Source organism: Mustela putorius, unplaced genomic scaffold (genome assembly GCF_011764305.1).
Source record: "Mustela putorius furo isolate JIRA1106 unplaced genomic scaffold, ASM1176430v1.1 tig00000129_pilon_pilon_pilon, whole genome shotgun sequence".
Lineage (NCBI taxonomy): Eukaryota > Metazoa > Chordata > Mammalia > Carnivora > Mustelidae > Mustela > Mustela putorius.
This window is the reverse complement of record NW_025421290.1, coordinates 50,742,903-50,755,625: the sequence shown is the minus strand read 5'-3', so window position 1 is coordinate 50,755,625 and position 12,723 is coordinate 50,742,903. Positions and strand designations below refer to the sequence as shown.

The 12,723-nt window shown below is 50.2% G+C and overlaps 1 protein-coding gene across 7 annotated transcripts in view; it reads right to left on the bottom strand.

Moving 5' to 3' along the window:
• Positions 1 to 12,723, bottom strand: part of TRAF3 (TNF receptor associated factor 3) — a 118,908-nt gene that overhangs the window by 12,650 nt on the left and 93,535 nt on the right. For 5 of the 7 annotated variants that reach the window (XM_004754654.3, XM_045074005.1, XM_045073998.1 and 2 more), the window contains 3 exons: positions 7,522 to 7,602; positions 4,767 to 4,841; positions 3,067 to 3,159 (listed from right to left, as the gene is read on the bottom strand). In XM_004754654.3, coding sequence (XP_004754711.2) covers positions 3,067 to 3,159; positions 4,767 to 4,841; positions 7,522 to 7,602 — 249 coding nt within the window. The remainder of the gene's footprint in view (positions 1 to 3,066; positions 3,160 to 4,766; positions 4,842 to 7,521; positions 7,603 to 12,723) is intronic. The other 2 variants (XM_045074009.1, XM_045074011.1) reach the window with 2 other exon arrangements.

The following is a 12,723-nucleotide window of genomic DNA, read 5'->3' as shown; positions in this document are numbered from 1 at the left end:
GCAAGGCCACCTTCTCACCAGACTTCTGCATGGGGCTCTCTGGCCCTCGGAAAGGTCTCTCTCCCAACAGATGCACCTATGCGCGGACTGGGCTGTGGCCCCTGAAGACGGCAGGCTCCCTGGGGAATGCTGTGACACCTCCACTCAGATGTGCCCCCCGAATACCAGCCAACACCTGACGCGATGGCCCAAAGCCATCCCAGGACAGACCTGGGTGTGGTAAAGCACGGATTCCTAACGTCCCTGCGAAGAACCTGCCTAAACACAGGCAACCAGGCAGCGCCCAGGACACAGTCTGCTTCACTTTAGAACAAATGCCTATTTACTGAGGAACACGAAATCTGCGATGTCTCACAGGCAAAAGAACTTGTCACTTGCCTAGCATGTCACTCAGCACCCATGGACTTTCCTCTGAAATATACGCTTCCGCCCCTGGACTCCCACAGGCGATACAGACGGGCCACGGGTCATTCCTGCAGGCGGGTCTGCCTTTCCCAAAGCGATGGCTCACTCATTCCCATCTCTCAAGCCGGACACGATTCCCAGACTCTTTAGTCTCATATCCAGAAAAAAGAAATAGCCTGCATGCATGCCAATGATTTTGATTAAAAATCTTGGTAATATTTCCAGAAACAATGGCCATTTTTCCCCTACAACAAAACAAGCGACCTGAGGATGCACAGAAGCACCTCACATGAATGAGCACATGTCACGTCATATTAAACGCTTAACTTCTTGATTTAGGGACCTCCCTAATGTAAACATTTACTTATTTCTTTTAGTCAAAGAATCCAACTCCTGGGCCCTGCAGAACCCAGCTCTCACCCATCCACCACGTAGACATGACGTGTATGGGCAAGTCTACCTGGCAGGTGTGTTTCCAAGAAGACAGCAGAACGTTCCCAAGGCAGATGAACGCAGGTGTCCCCCGTCCTTCCCCAAGGCCCTCCTCACCGAGAACAACATTTACTGCGGCCTGTTTTGGTGGGGCACTCTAGTTCCCTGTAAGCTCCCCTAACTCGGACGATGGGTGTTCTCAAGTCCACATTTTACAAAACAGCGCTTCCTTAATTTGACATGAATGTGATGGGTCGGGGTTTTGAACCAACTCAAACATGCTGTTTTCCACTACACGTGAACAAAATAACCCAAGAGATTCCAGCTGAGTAACTGTATAACGGAAAATAGATCCCCATGCTCGGAAGAGAGGAGTATCTCGGTTCTGTGTCCGGTCTTCGCTTCTGGGCCCAGTGAAGACACAGGCCCCTCCGCTGAGCGCAAACACCAGGCACCGCCCGGCTCGCGGTCCTAACGGTGCGCAGGGTCACTCTGCGGGCAGAGACCGGGAGGGACGAAGGGGGCAAAGACATCGGGTGCGCTGCTGCAGCGCGTGGCAGCGTGTCCCGCCCTCGCAGGGGACAGGCCGCGTCCGCACGGGGTGTTCGCGGGCCGGGAAGCCGCGGGGCCGGGCACGTCCAGGGGCGCACACGCCGCCATGCCGGGGAGCGAGGCCACCGCCGCGGGGGGTGGGGGCACATCACTACTGCCGGGGTCACCCTGCACCCGCGCCGCGGGGCTCGGCTCTGGGGGCAGCCTGGGCTCCGGGGACAGACTCGCGGGCACCTTCCCCGACAGGCCTGCGGGCGGCCCCGCATCACACCCGTGCACGTGCACTGGGGCGCAATCAGCGCATCTTCAACGAGAGAGAACCTGTCACCGAAGTGAGAAGCCGAGTGCACGAGAGGCAGAGAACCCTGCCGTCGGGTGCCTACCATTTTTAAAAAGCAGAAACAACACATTCTTCAAACCGAGGGGAAGACTTTCGTAAACCATCGTTAGCTCAGAGCAAGTACTGTGTGTCCCTGCGGAAGTCACAAACGACTCCTCACACACAGTCCGTGTCACCAGTGAAGGGGACCCTCCCGCTGCCGCACCTGCACTCACACGTGTGACCAGCCCTTCCGTCGCTTCTCACCTTCAGCATCAACATTCGTATTGAAAGAGCTACTTTATGTCAGCGTTCACACAAGTCTTCTGATTAACAATTTTGGACTTGTTCAAACACATTCTGTTTTTAAATTGGTTGGATTTCATGCCAGAAACAAGGTATTCAAATCTCTGCAAATCTTTAGAAGATAAACATCAGTCCTACCGGCCGCTCTAATTCACCTTGTGCCCTCCTGCTGCAAACTCTCCACCAATGCTTCCTGAATACTGAAGTGTTTCTGTTTTTGTACAGAAGCCACAGTGAGAGATCCTGTCACAACTTCTCTATCAGTTCTCCGAGGTTTTCACGTTTTCCTCATGAACAGAAGGCCTGGCCTAGGGGAGCACCGTGGAGGGAGAACTCCCGGGGAAGAAGTACTACATGGGGGAGGCGCCTGCTAAGGGGGTGGCAGCCCCCACCACACAGGCCCCCTGAGAAGCAGCCCAGCTGGAGGACAAGTGCCCCTGCACCCGGCTTCCACAAAGCATCCGGTGAGGAAGTCGACAGTAACACCCGTGGCGGGCAGCATCGCTCAGAAAAGACAAAGAACCATGAAGCACATAACCCCGGTCACCTTCCAGACTGGCAGTCAGCAGACTTTTTCTGCAAAGAGCCAGAGGGCAAACATTTTGGGCTGTGAGGTCCGTACAGTTTCTGTCTCACTCCTAAACTCTGCAAAAGCAGCCATGGACAACAGGGAAGTGAATGAGTATGGCTGCATTCCAATAAAACTTACTTACAAAAAGACGAGGCTGATGGGGAGAGATGGGGAGGTTTGGCAGTCTGAGAATCCCCATTCTAGGTCAATGCTAAGTTAACCACAATGTGATTTAGGAAAAAAAAGGCGGAGGGTGGGCACTGCATGCTTGCTTGGCAATTAACAAACAAAGAACAAACACACACAAATGCCTTCATTTATGAGCTCAAGGTCAAGTGAAAAGCAATGTACTTTTTGGACATTCTCTTGATACTGTTTCTTTTATCCAAAACCATTAGTAACTATAAAAAAGATTTTCTTCTTTAAATAATTTGAAGAAATGATTAAAAGCCAACAAAAGCGAGAAGCAGTCTGGCGTTACCTTTTTCTCTAGAGAGTTACTCCACTCTTTCAGTAAGTTGACGTGCTGCACCGCGGAGCTGGCCTCGTGGGCCTTAATCTGCTGGTTTGTCCCCTGCGAGAACAGAGACGCAGTGCATTAAGCCATCACTCCATCATGGAGCGCAGCAAGACTAACACATGACCTAACCCCAGTGCTACACACGGAGGGGAGCCCTGCTCTTGCACGGCTAGCGGGCGGTCTCCACGCCTTTGAGGGGCCGCGCTTGGCGGCGCCCGCTCTGCCAAGTGCAGGTGGGGAGGCTGGCAAGACAAACAGCCTGCAAGTCTACAGCGAGCTCAAGCTCATGCTCTATACTCCTCCAACTTCTTACCAAGCGCCTTCTCATCTGCATTTCATATTTGTAATGCCCAGAAATTAAATCTTAAACCTCTCACTTTTGTTCTTTTATAAATTTTTCCTTAAAGCTACAAATGGGAAATGTGCAGACACTTGCAGTTACAGCTAGGCAGTGCTACAATAATCTAGTGAGCGAACATGTAGTCAAAGTGGCATTCTAAATAATCTTCTAGAATATTAATTTATTAGGGAAAAATACTGCATTAGAAAACGTATTGCTCCTCACTGTTCTAAGTATACTTGGAAAGTTACATACAAAACATAAACAATCTACAGAGTACATAAGATGGAGACCACATCAGAGTCAGTAATAAGCACATGAAATAGTACTTTGTATATGCAAGGAAATAATCCATATGGAAATATAATTTGTTTTGGGATTAGAAAATTAAGAAGCCACAAATAGCATTTTAATGATCTCCAAAACACATACTCTGTACATAGAATATTCATATATATATGTTGATATAAGTACCGCTCTATATAAACATATATATACACATACACAGAATGAATGGAACTACATACGACATAACAGTGGTGAGCGCTCCGTCTCGTTAAGAGATGGAGACAAAGGGTGGGCTACAGTCACTCTCAGGGCTCTTTACTTTCTAAGAAAATACTGAGTTGCCAGTATCTCTGTACTGATTTCATAACAATGTATTGGTAATACACAAAATTAAATATAAAATACTTTAATTGTAATAGATACTGCCCTCTGATCAGTTTTAAAATTGAGACACACGTTTCAATGAAACTCAGTTCAAATTCACTAGCAATCTCAGACGTGTTAAAAAACAAAAAAACCCCAGACACAGGTTTCTGGCAGCCTGAGTGTGGTGGTGACAGAGACGCCCTCTCCACACGGCTGCTCCGCGAGGGGTGGCGGAGATGCCACAGGACACACGAGCGCGGTCCTCACAGCTGTGTACTGATGCACACGCCACCCAACTGTGTCTGGCTTGACATGCACTTACATTCAAGTACTTGCTCCAATTCCACAGCCATCTCTCCAGAACCCCCCCCCCACGACTGTCAGTCCTGTTTGTCCCACTGCCTAGCCGGTTTCAGATGGAGTCGTTCTGCTAACGCCCTGACTTCCTTCTCAGCACCGGTGTCCTCCTCAGGTCTCAGAACACCACGGGCATGGAAAGCGAGCACCCACGGCGGCTGCATGTGGCTTTCGCCACCCATGCAGCACGGTGACTCGGCTCCATGACAAAGACTACAGGTCCAGAACTTGCATGTTAAGATGTTAAGATAGTAACTTTCTCTCATGGCAGAATGTCAGTGACCGGGAAGGACAAATGGTGGATACTGACCTGAAAAACGCAGCCATAGCGCTTAAAACTACAGGTGCTGGGGGCATTGACACACTCTGACAAGTGTGCACTCAACTGCAACGGGAAAGAGACGTGAGTTGTGGCACAAGCGTCTGCATGAAAATGTTCAAACACATTAAGGGCACAGAGAGCATCTGGTTTGTACTGTCCCGAAGGGGGCTTATCAGCTACGGGTGTGTGTACACCACCTGCTTCCTGGGCTCAAGGCAGTAAATTTACACTACTGTCACGGGTATACACATATATACGCCAATATACAGAAATACGGTTACTGTAACATTTCTTAAACCTACAGTTTCTTTAGAACAAATTATTCAAAATGTGACATGCCGTCTGCAGCGCCAGCATTTTAAAAAGAAAGGGAGAAACGTAAACTGAAATGAACATTTAAAGACTATAAACAAAAGTTGCATGAAACACAAAAAAGAGAAAGCATTCAGGATGTAACTGGGTCACACACCTAATATACGGTACACAAAAATAAATATATTTTGGAAGCAAGCTTACACGATGTACCATTACTCTCAATACTCAAGATAACAAGATGAGTTTTTCCTTCTTCTGGAAAGACTTTTTTTTCCCTCTGAGTGCCCATAAACCCATGTAGCCTCTCACAGATCGCTAAGGTCACTCTAACAATCTTAGTATTGTCACCTCTAATTGGTAGAAGCAAATTAAGAGAGATCAGGAGAGGATAACTCCTTGTACAAGGAAAAACCCCTTTGTTCAGCTTAAATATTGGCAAATTGTCAAATAAAAACCACTTATGATACCCTCTCCAGAGAAAAGGGAATCGAAACATCTACATTTTAAAGACATAATACTACTCATTAGGCTGATAGGATTTAAGGACAGCTTCTTCTTTTATTGAAGAAATTCTCATCAGGAAACTCTAAGGATAGATCTTCTTTATAGAGAACAATTAGACCCTGAATTAGGAGAGGGGGTGTCTAAGCGCACTGCAGAGCTGGGCGCGCGTTTTTCTGTGTACACACACATTCCCAGAGGCTCCTGGGCCTGGCCACTATACACCAGCACAAAAAGCTCCTGAGTCTTTCCCCTTTAGGTCAGTACTTAGGACAGGGAGGAGAGTAGGCCTGTGGCGAGGGCTGCAGAGAAGGGCCACAGTCCCGGGGAGCCTATGGGTCAAGCTCTGTGGAAGGTCTCTGAGCCATGGCAGACCACGGTGGTCACAATTCTAGCAGACCAGCTTCTGGCCACGAAGCTCTGGCCGGCACCTGGAGGAACGCGCCCAAAAGGGAGAGCCCAGGTGACTGGCAGAGAGACATAGCGTGAGACCATGCGTAGTAATGTCACCTTCGAAGTTTTAAGATCTACTTTTTCAGGCCAGTGCTATGATCATGAACCTATCCAGCCAGCGCCTCTGGTATTAAAATCAGGGACACAGGGTCTGATGTCATTTTCATTGGGCCACTGTTAATTCAGGGTCACGCTTTCTCCTAACCTGGCTCATCATCATTCCTCTTAGAGCCTGTACCATGCTCCCTGGCAGGAGCCCGGAAAAGAGGCAAGGATGATTCATAGACCAGTAGCATCATTTACCAGAAACCCAAGATAAATGCAGGTTTAAAGATTTTTAAAAGAAAAATAACTTAGAGGCAAATGGAGTTAGCTTCTGTCCCTAATTCAGGTAGCCCTGACTGAAAATTCTGGAAAGCGTATAAAACCCTGGTGATCCCTTCAATACTGTGGACACGTCACCCATTCGCTTCAGCAGAGGGATATCCTAGTTGTGGAAATCCATACATGTCTCCCTGCCACTCCCAGAGGCACACTACAGGTCTGGGGCCATGACCGCCCAGGAAGACCCTGCCCTGGCCTAGCAGAGTACTTTCCTGGGAGGACATGCTCTGGCCGAGAGGGGTTCTGGGGGTCTTCTCTGTACCCTGTGTCCCTGGCTCCAGACCCACAGAGGTCCTCTTGCTCAGTGGGGATATAAGACACCAACCCTCACCTCGCCAATGTTCAGGGGTAAAACTCCAGGCTGTTGCAAAGGCTGAGGGGAGCAGCCTCCTTAGATGAGAGCACCCGGGCCTGAGGGACCTGTGGGGGGACCAGGGGGCACAGGAGCCCCAGGTGCTCCCCAAACAGCAATCAAAGGGGCTCCAGATCAGGACCAGGTGGCAAACCATTTAAGAAACCTTGGAATTTCTCCATCTAGATATATCCTGGTCAAATTAAATTCATGTAAATCTACCTGCCTTAAAGAAAGCATGCCCAAGGGCAGCGTGAGACACATGACCTCTGGGGAGGCTACATTGGGCCCTGCTAGCTGATCCCTGAAATGTGGGGAACGCCTCCAGGCCCATCTGCTCCCCAGCACCAACCCTGCACAGCATACACAGCCAAGCGGGTCAGCAGTGTCTGTAACATCATTTATTTTGAGATCATCTTATAGGAATTCCTATTTTACAGATTATAAAATGGATTTTTTTAGAACCTACAAGGTTATGACCTTTGCTTGCACTGTACTTCATTTTCTCAGTTCTTAACCATATTTTGCTCTGAATTTAACCACTCTGTAGCATTTATTTGCTTGCTTCTGAAATTTTTGATGCCCCAAAATAGCATGAGGTTCTCTGTTGTCTTTCTACATATCACTCTCGTGCTCCATGAAAACCTTCGACTTCAGCTACTGGGGAAGGACAGAGTGTCAGGCTGCTAGTCCTCAGGCTGTCACCAGCTCCTCCGCAGGCCTGGCCATGCCCCTTACCTCACTCCTCAGCAGGGTCTGGACACTGCACTTATGGGGGCAGGACACCACCACACAGGGACACTCCGTGTCTTCATGTTTCTGGAGGAAAAAGAGAAAGCGTCGTCAACTTTGAGACACACCACCTGCCTTCCCTCAGATGCCACCGGTATCTGCAACGTCCCCATGAACCACCACAGGGCACTCCACTCCCTGGCCCGGTTTCCCTGGCTCCTGACGCATTCGGGGAGTCCTCACGCTTGAAGTCTGAGAGCCAAAACAGAAGGCATCTTGGGAGATCTACCCCAGTCTGACAGGTGAGGGCCACGTGAGGGGGCACTGGTGTGGGGGGAGGGAGCCCGGAGCGGCGCCCACCAGGAATCGCCCATCTGTGTGGACGCCACCCGGGGCCATGGGCATCGGCAGACTTGGCCCTGTGGCTGCTCGCACAGCAGCCCAGGGTCCAGACTCTATTTGCTGGAGAAACGGGTGGTTTTCCTTTGGCTTCTCAGGTTTGGATCTGGAAGTGATGCTTTTCCAACACCTGCAAACAGCACGAGCCACTGGGTATTTAAATTACTGCCCTGGAATTTTACTAGGTTGTCTATAATGCATGGAAACTAGGGACAAATTCTGGTGTAGCCCTTCTTTGGATGGTATACATTTCAACTCTACAGGGCCTGGATGAGGACTACCGTTCAGCCCATGGCACAGGCACCTGCTGGACGGATATCTGTTCAGTAGCAGTTACAGGGAGAGCTGGTCACCAGGACATCAATTCCAAGAGCCCTGGAGAGCATCACCAGACACATGACAAAGGGCCACAAGACAGGCCTGTAACTGCAGGCCATGCAACACAACTTGTGGGACAGGCTCCTGGAGGCTACATCACCGAGCAAGAACGAACTTGGTGCTGTTTTCCTTATGACCCTGGGATACTTCTGATTCTCATCTGGATTTTTCAGATTAGGGCCTCCACAGTCATGCTGCTGTGACGGTGAATGATGGGGGTGTGGGAGAGTGGGGGACAGAGCCGAGAGTCTCAGTCCGACTAGACAGGCACAGTGCGGGCCAAGGACAACGAGGGCACACACTCAGCTTTCTTCGGTGTGTTCCGAAGCTCGGGTAGGGTATGTAGTCCAGAGATGGCTCTGCTCCTGGGCTTGGGCCTCAGAGGCCTGCAGAGCCCTCAGAGGGCAAGTCCACAACTGCTCGGAGCTCAGTAGAAAGCACCTGACTGGACTGAGCCTACCAGCAGGCCTCCCATAAAAGGCACCATATTTAGGGCAGGGGGACAGCGGGCAGCGGCACTGGCTTTCTATTCTGCCTGGCTGTGCTCAGAATCCCCAAGTTCCCAGGTGCCACCAAGTCTAGGCTTTGTCTGTCTTTCTTCCCTTTTTTTTTTTTTAAAGATTTTATTTATTTAAATAAACAAATAAGAGAGACACCACTAGAGAGGGAACACAGGCAAGGGGCGTGACAGAGGAAGAAACAGGCTTCCCGCCAAGCAGGGAGCCAGACAGACGCTTTAAGGACTGAGCCACCCAGGCATCCCAGGGCTTTGTCTTTCCGTGGAAAGCCCTGGGCAAATGGCCTCACCTCCCTGCCTGATCTGTAACTCGGGGGAGTGGCTGAACCTCCCTCCCTGATCAGTCACAGGCCTGGAGAGGGAACAGGCTCCACGGTCCGGTCCGCAGAGGCCACACCTCCCCCCGGGGCCTGCCCTTGAGCCCACCTCCATTCCCCAGGCCAGGTATGCGCCAGGTGCTGGCCCGCTGCCGCAGACGCCCGAGGAGGACAGCAGGCACACAGGTGAGCACCACTGTGGGGAACGGAGACCAGGCAGGAACACGGGTGGGAGCTCCCGGACGGGGGCTCTGAGGAGGACGTGGCAGCGGGCGGGGGCCGCGTTCCAGGACGGCGGGCCGGGGGATGGTGGGAGGAGAGGCTGGGGCCAGATCCTGCAGTACCCTCAAGCCAGGGTCTCTGCGGACACGCGAGCATACCAGAGGAATACATTTCTAGAAGTAGGCTTGGTTGGCTGTCAAAGGGTACAGGTATTTTAAATGGATTTTGATAGATATTGCCAAACTGCTCTCCGAGAACCATACACAAACACACGCCCGCCGTCACAGGAACACATGCTCCTACACCCTTGTCAGCTTCATCAGACATTTCAGTCTTTGACATGACAGGTCGAAAAGGCAGTAGCTGCGATCTGCAATTACTTAATAATGTCCCAGTAAGTATATTTTGATATTTATTAATCATATATAGCTTCTGTGAATCGCTGTTTCATGGCTTTTGCCCACAGTAGTGGGCAAATCGGAAATCAGGTCCTTGCAGATGAAATCAGTGAAGATGAGGCCCCAGGGCAGGGGGGTGGTTAGGATTAGGGTGGGCCCTGACTCCAACCATAGGTGCCCTCATGAGAGGAGAGGACATGCCCCAGAAGGTGGCATCTGAGCAGGGAGGCAGACGGCTGCCAGCCAAGGAACGCCGAGGACCACAGCCTCCAGAAGCTGGCAGAGGCGGGAAGGGGCCTTTCCTGGAGCCCTCAGGAGGAGCATGGCCCCGGCAGGACCTTGGGTCTGGCTTTCTGGCCTCCAGCACTGCGACGGAGCACACTGCTGTGTTCTAAGCCACCAGCTCCCTGGCGCGTTGTTACGGCAGCCCCAGGAAAACAACACACCTATTGAAAAAACCAGATAACCTACTCATACATAAGAATTAACTCCATACGAATAAGTTGTCCTGTCTACCAAATTAATCGTTACTCTGACAGGCACAGAATAGATGTGACCCGTGTGGGAGTCATAGAGCAGAACCACACGGGGGACACCGGCCAAGATGAGAATGTAACTGAGATTCCATTTGCCTGTGTGTCCTCTCTTCCCCCATCACCTTCCCCCAGGGAGGAACCCCTCGCCCGAATATCCGAATTTTGTGTCTCTACTTTCTTTGCTTAAAAAAGTTATGTTACACATCAGTGTGAGCCAGACAAAATACTGTTTCGAATTTTACTAAAACGGAACTCTACCCTGTGAATCTCCCGGGAGCTGGCGGAGTGTCGTGCTTCTCGGGCTGACGCCCGCGCGGTGTGTAGCTGGGGGCGCTCAGTCCGCACCGCCCGACGGGAGCGCTGCCCTGGAATTACCCGGCCTCGTCCCCTGAAGTGTGCGGAGTCCGCACCGCCGACTGGGTCCGCACCGCCGACTGGGCCCCGCACCGCCGACTGGGCCCCGCCCCAGCCGACGGCACATGTGGGGCTGCCCCCAGAGCTCCGCCGCACGGTTACGCTGGGCCCTGTCTCCGGCTGTGTACGGGTGACAGTCTCTCTCACAGCTACCGCAGGGACTGCTAACGAGCTGAGTACAGGAATGTTCCACCTAGTAACACAGCGCCGAACGGTCCTCTGCCGTGGCTGCGCCTACACGATAGATTCCCATTACAAGGCACACATTTTCCCAGAAAAGGAGATTGCTAGAATTCTGACTCTCCACAAATTAACAGAACTGTTCAAAGAGACCACATTCATGGGGCGCCTGGGTGGCTCGGTGGGTTAAAGCCTCTGCCTTCAGCTTAGGTCATGATTCCAGGGTCTTGGGATTGAGCCCCACATCGGGCTCTCTGCTCAGCAGGGAGGCCCCCCCCCCACCTCTCTGCCTACATGTGATCTCTGTCTGTCAAATAAATAAATAAAATCTTTAAAAAAAAAAGAGACCACCACATTCGATAGTTTCCAGACTAGATGTGTTAGTGGGGATTCTTTCCTGGCACTTTAGATTCTGCTAACGATTTACAGATTAAGATAAAACAACTTGAAAACAGCTGATGTCACATCAATAGCCTGGTTTAAACATAGGAAAGAAATTTTCCTACGAGCTGTAATGGGCCAAGTGCTTGATGCTTTATCATCCTGGATCTCATCAACACCCAGAGTATTGACGCCCTTCATAAGACATGGAAACGTGGGGATGTCAGGGTGACTGGGCTGTAGACATGCCTCTGAGTTGCTCGCTCTTCCTAAAAAGAAGCCCACGGCAGGACAGGGATGAGATTGAGTGCATTCCTAGCCAACAGGAAGAGACTCGGGAGCCCCATCCCAGGCCTGCTGTCAGGAAGGTTTCACCACGGTGACCTGGGCCAGGTGAACCCCTACTTGTTACTTTTTTTTTTAATTTCTTTTCAGCATAACAGAATTCATTGTTTTTGCACCACACCCAGGGCTCCGTGCAATCCGTGCCCTCCTTCATACCCACCACCTGGCTCCCACAACCTCCCACCACCCCCGCCCCTTCAAAACCCTCAGGTTGTTTTTCAGAGTCCATACTTGTTACTTTGAAACCAGTCTCTAGGGGTGCCTGGGTGGCTCAGTTGTTAAGCCTTTGCCTTTGGCTCAGGTCTTGATGCCAGGGTCCTGGGATTGAGCCTCACATTGGGCTCCCTGCTCAGCGCGAAGCCTGCTTCTCCCTCTCCCACTCCCCCTGCTTGTGTTCCCTCTTTCACAGTGTCTCTGTCAAATAAATAACTAAAATCTTTTAAAAAATAAAAATATAATAATAAAACCAGTCTCTTTACAGCCTAGTCTGGTGTTCAGAGTCAGTTACTTACACAGTGTCTAAGTGACACACTCACAAGTCTTTCTTGAATGAAATTAATTTCTGGATTCTATTCTGCAAATAAAAATAACTGGTTTTTGCAAGAAGCGAAGTATAACTTTGACAGCAACATACCAACGTGTGTAAGTGTTACCGCGTTACTCATTAAGTACACGTCTCATTCATCTGAACTGACTCACTGAAGGAATTATTCATATAATTCATATATTCATATAATTATTATTAGGTCAAACCCTGTTTCTATTTTCCATGGTTCCTGAAAGTCCTTAATAGCTGGGAACGTCTACAGAAATCATACAGGAAGAAAACTTCACAAGAGAAGAAAATCGCAGACACAGGAAAGTTGCACAAAGGTAATAAACATGTAGATTATGAAGCAGAGGACTTGGGGCGCCTGGGTTAAAGCCTCTACCTTCGACTCAGGTCATGATCTCAGGGTCCTGGGATCAAGCCCCACATCGGGCTCTCTGCTCCTTGGGGAGCGGTGCTTTCTCCTCTCTCTCTCTCTCTGCCTGCCTCTCTGCCTACTTGTGATCTCTGTCTGTCAAGTAAATAAATAAAATCTTTAAAAAAAAATTAAAATTAAAAAATTTAAAAATTA